The following is a 5,483-nucleotide window of genomic DNA, read 5'->3' on the forward strand; positions in this document are numbered from 1 at the left end:
AATAAGAATAACAATTTTTAAATACATCGAAATTTAATTAATTAAATGACAAACGTTTCAAATTTCGAAACATTCTATACAAAGTAAATACATTCCCAAGAAGTACGAGATTTAACATTTTAATATCAAAGAAGTTTAAATATAATAGAAGGTTTAGTTTTATCGTATAAATTATACATAAATTAATTATAAAAACATTTTTTATTTATTATGATTAAAATGTGCATTAAAGGAACAATATGTATTTAACGTTAATATTTATCGAATGTTTTATTTATAGTTTACATTTTATTTTTAGAAGGTTCTAAGTGAACAATATAATATATGCCGTTTTTTCAAAATTGGCTATTAATTATAATTTAATATTTAAATAAATATTATAAAAAAATGATTTAAATTTAATTTCAAATATTTTAAGTACATTTAAATATGAGCTTATAAGAAATTTATTAAATAAATCCACATTTCAAAAGATACTCAATACAATAATATTTAATACACATATATCAAAGTTGATTACAATTCAGTCCGAATCCGATTTTCGAATTGACACATAACTCTTAATCATTATCGTTTTTGAATATAACAAAAAAAAACCCTTTTAACATAATATATTAATAAATTCATAGATATTAAAAAATTATTTACTAAAGCTTGGCTTTTTAAAGTGTAAATTTAACTGTCCACACCGGTTGAACTAAGTGCAAAGTTTAAGTGTTAATGTGTTAGCGCATTGCATATTCTTTCTACCAAAAATATTGAAAATTATATTCCCATATTATTAAGTATAATTAAAATATTTTAAGTTTTTGGAAAATATTTTTAAAATTTGTCTCATTTTTAACAGCAAAAGAGGTTGAATCTACATTTATTCAAAATTCCCTCTTTTGCCTCTTTGGTTGTTAATTGCAGTTATGATTATTTTGCTGCAGATCATCGTTTATATTGTCAACATGATTATCAATTGTTCTCCATGAATTTAACTTATCCAATAAGACCTCCATATAAGGATTTTCACCCAAACGAGCAACCTGAAATATTAAAAAAACCCAATTATTGTATCAATTTTAAATAAAATAATATTGTATGTTTTTATAATGCATATATTACAGAAATTACAAGATGTCAACACTGAAGTAGTGTAGAAGAACCAAGAGGTGAAAGGATTGCATCGCTAATAAACCACTTTTTTAAAAACCATAAAAATTATTTAAGTCTGTCGCCTGAAATACTACTTTAACTATTTAAACATTCGAGAATCTAGATGTTCGAACTCATTCGAACTCATATATTAAAATATTATCGTCGAGCATATACAGTCATAAGTACTTCTAGAAAACTAAACGAAAATATTAATAGTAGATCGAACATCTTCGAGCAACTTACAGATTTCAAACACTGCTTGTGCAACTCAACTCTGAAATACTTTGAATCGCTACTTATAACCATTAAAAATCAGACTACCCGCTTCAGAGTATATATGTAAGAAATACTAAAAGTTTACCACCTGAAGCCCTCAAAATACTCTATGCAATGTCGATAAAATATTTTTAGACTTGATGAGTAATATATAATCTACCCTCTATCTATTGTGATCTATTGTGTAACTAAATGCCCAACTAAAACAATTCTAGACTATTTATAAATCAAATACTATGGGCTTAATTTTACCTTTTTAATTTAAGACCACGCGATTCGAAATACTTGAAAAAAATCTTTTTAGAGTTTTATGGACTATGCCATCAGACTTAACTATTATAATGCAAAGGAATACATTATTCCAGCTGATGCAAGAAGAATATGCTAGATGTGGCTAAATCTAGACTGAATTCAACATGACAAAACAAAATAGAAAGTGTAAGTAAGTATAAGTAAGATAAATCATATAAAGAAACAGTGCTGTAAAATAGATGAAATATATTAAAGATCATATGAAGTGCTGTGAAGAAACGAGAATGATCATAAGAAATTGAAATTTGCAACAAGATAAAAGAAATGCATGGGATTCGTTCGAAACTAGATAGAAATGAAAAGAACAAGAAACTTCATATTCATGGTCACCAACTAGCAACTGGCCACTAGTTATTATTATTTGACGATTATTAGCTATCACTTATCAAAAAAAAATATTATTCTCAATGTAGTCTAAACCTAAACCGAAACTAGTAAGATAGATACGTAAATCTTAATAAATTTTGCTAATATACTCTAATATACTGATATAATATTAAACTATAAACTAATATAATATAAATGTAATGGGGATATACTTATATATCCAATATTCAATCTTAAACTAGTATGATAAAACTGTAACTCCTAATCAAAATTGGAATTACACTTACTTTCAGAGTATATACTAATAAAAATATTTCAAACTTCATGATTACCAGAGAGTCACGAGGTATTAATATTTGATGATATTTAGCTATCTATCATTATTCATAAAACTGTACTTAAATAAAAACTTTGAATCCTTTGTTATTTTTATAGCCAAAATCTGTTAAATTATGTATCTGATCTGTATCTGTCTTAATAAATTGAATTCATATGAAATTAGTGCTTATACATTGAAATAAGCAAAGAGCAAATTGTCAGTTGATTGGACCAAAAATTCAAAAAAATAACTCCACTAAAAATGTATGTGGGCAACGACAACTAAAACATTTCCAATGTTAAAAAATTCAGTGTAGGCACAATGAGAAAAATATATAATAACATTAATTTAATAACATTAAATCTGTTCAAAATACCTCTTAATTAAAAGCGTCTTAATCTTAATCTTATTTAAACTTACTTCCGCTTTGGCTTCTTTATCTAAAGATGCCAGTACCTCACGTGTATATTTAAAGCTTCCAAGTTTTTCAAGCAAACTAATGCAATACTTTTTAACCTCAACATCATGTGTCCGCTGCCGTAGTATATCTGTAAATAAAATGTTTATTAAAATAGGTAATATAAAAAAAAAGTATCGATTATTTAATACAATAACATCGTAACTCAATGTTCCTAATTTTTCGGAAAATTGCATGGTCTTGTCTTGATTTCAATTTATTGCAGTAGAAATTTAGTCAAATTATAAATATTGCATTCTGACTTTTAAGAGAAAACTACAGACAGATGCATTTCCATAAAAAATTCAAGAAGTACAAATTTTGACCCATCATGTCATTGTATTGAACAAAAGATATTTAAAGGCTTACGCAGAACTTGTTTGTCACGTTTTTGCGATCTCACGGCATGTATTACTGGAAAACCAAATTTACCCTCTGTCAAATCTTCAGCAAAACTTTTGTTTTCACTGTACTATAAAACATTTTAAATTAATGGATATATTCTTTAACACATAATATGAATTTAATAATTGCTTACTTCTTTGGAGATTAGATTACAATAATCATCACGTATTTGGAAGTATAAACCCAATATTGCTGTTAACTTTGTAAAATCTTCTTTATTATCACTGAACAATTGCATTAAACGAATTGCCAACATAAATAAACCGCCCGTCTTACGTACAGTCATCAACTTATAGTCAGATTCCGATGGACAAATAAAGCTATCCCGCCAATATATTTCCATGCCCTGACCACGATGTAACTCTAACAACTGTTCAGTGTAAACTTGATTTGCCTGTAAATAAAATTAAATATTAATATATTAGATAAATCAAAATATAATAACTTAAAAAGCCATAATAACTTACTTCAGGATGTCCTAGTTGCTGTATTTTTTCCAATGTTAGAAATAGTACATAATTTGCTGCGTTTATTGTGCTGGCAACTCCATATATCGAATGTGCTACAGGAACGCCTCTGCGAAGTATTGAATTGTCTTCAATATCATCAATTCTGTAAAATAATGTTAGTACCCGAGAAGAGATGATAAAAACTATGCTACTATTATATACAACATTGAGGTGTGCAAAATAATGTTTAGTAATTTACTACGTGTGAAAATATATAAAATAATATATAAATAAATAAAATAATATATAAAATAAATTGTAATTGTTAGGGCCTGTTGAGAGCGAATTGCAATTTCATGATGCTCAACATGCAGAAAGTAGGATGTGGCTATGTTAGTATAGCTTGTCAAGTCTAGTTACTATTCATAAAACTAACCGCCTACACCCCATAAGAGTAATTTCAACAAAACCTTATCCATTAACTTCTACTACTGTGTTACTAACTAATATCTGCAAATAAGAGTTTTGATAAATATTCTGTATATCATTACAATATCTCAATATAAGCATTTCTTTTATAACCTTGATAGTAGATACCAACAGAAACTCTTCTAAGACGAGGAGTTTCCAGAGAAGACACTGGTTACCACAGTTTTAAGGCACGCTAGCTGTGCTAAGTAACACTGGACACTGAAACGGGAAAGGTTTTTAAAACCTACACGAATGATCTTGACGAGGCGTTTGAAAGAATATTCACAGAGTGCATAAACGCCTACTAACAAAACGTCTTCCGCAAATGAGTAATATCCCCCTCTTCCCTCTCCTGCTCTGATCCAAACTGACAATAATCGTGAAACCGTTAAATATAATCCTTATCGCTCGATAAACAGTGTCTTATAGTTACTACAACTATATTCGATAAGAGGAACGAGCAAGAGTAATCAGTTTAATTTCAATTTGACTATTAAATTAGCCAATAAAACCTCTGCTATGACACCTATTCGTTTAGAACAAATTTACAAAGTTATTTCTGTAGAATTTTTCCTTCGGTCAAAAGAAATTAGTCCGAAATAGAAACTTATAAAATAATAATAAAAAAACACTTTTGAAAACAACGTGACAGTGGACTAGCGACATCTTTTTTTGCAATTAAAGATAAAGGATCTCAGAGTTCTGATCAAAGTCATCATAAGTCACAACATAGGTAGACATCACATATCCAGTTAAAGCATGATCACACATCCAACATGTAAATCATGTCATGAGGATGTGGATAATACAAAGCATTTCAACTGTTATTTTAGAGCATTCACAAAAACTAAATTGAAATTATTGGGCTATAATACCTTAAGCATAAATGACGTTCACGCGCTCACCCTCTCTCTCTACTTCCTCTTGTTGGATTTATTAAGACAATTACGAAATTCGAGTTAGAGTAGCAATTTAATTGTTCTTTTAGGTTCGGATACAATGGTCAACTGCCTGGGTACTTAGTTTCATTGTGAATCGTACACTAAATTTCTTTCTAAATTTAGGTGATCACAAGTTTGGAAAAAGATCCTTAGAGAATATATACATTTCGTGGTAAACGCAAATATTTTACATTTTATATTCTTCGTTTACGTTTGGGTACGATGATCAACTGTCTAAATGCCTTGGTTTTACTTAAGGCATTTAGTAGCTATAGCTATAGTTTTATATAACAGCGTACTCATTAAGTACCATATCCGTACATCGATTGTACGCTTTTTAAGATTTATAATATTCAGTGGTCACTTTTAACTAATTTTTCGGT

The 5,483-nt window shown here is 28.4% G+C and overlaps 1 protein-coding gene across 1 annotated transcript; it reads right to left on the reverse strand.

The window, feature by feature from the left end:
* Window positions 1-475: 475 nt before the first annotated feature.
* Window positions 476-3,943, reverse strand: LOC119677187 (geranylgeranyl pyrophosphate synthase-like; the record flags this gene model as incomplete). Its single annotated transcript, XM_038088460.1, has 5 exons — window positions 476-1,031; window positions 2,798-2,925; window positions 3,204-3,306; window positions 3,373-3,633; window positions 3,707-3,943. Coding segments are annotated over 5 exons (858 nt in total), but the record flags the coding sequence as incomplete, so codon positions are not given.
* Window positions 3,944-5,483: the final 1,540 nt, after the last annotated feature.

This window comes from Teleopsis dalmanni, chromosome 1 (assembly GCF_002237135.1).
Source record: "Teleopsis dalmanni isolate 2A chromosome 1, ASM223713v2, whole genome shotgun sequence".
NCBI classification, from domain to species: Eukaryota; Metazoa; Arthropoda; class Insecta; order Diptera; family Diopsidae; genus Teleopsis; species Teleopsis dalmanni.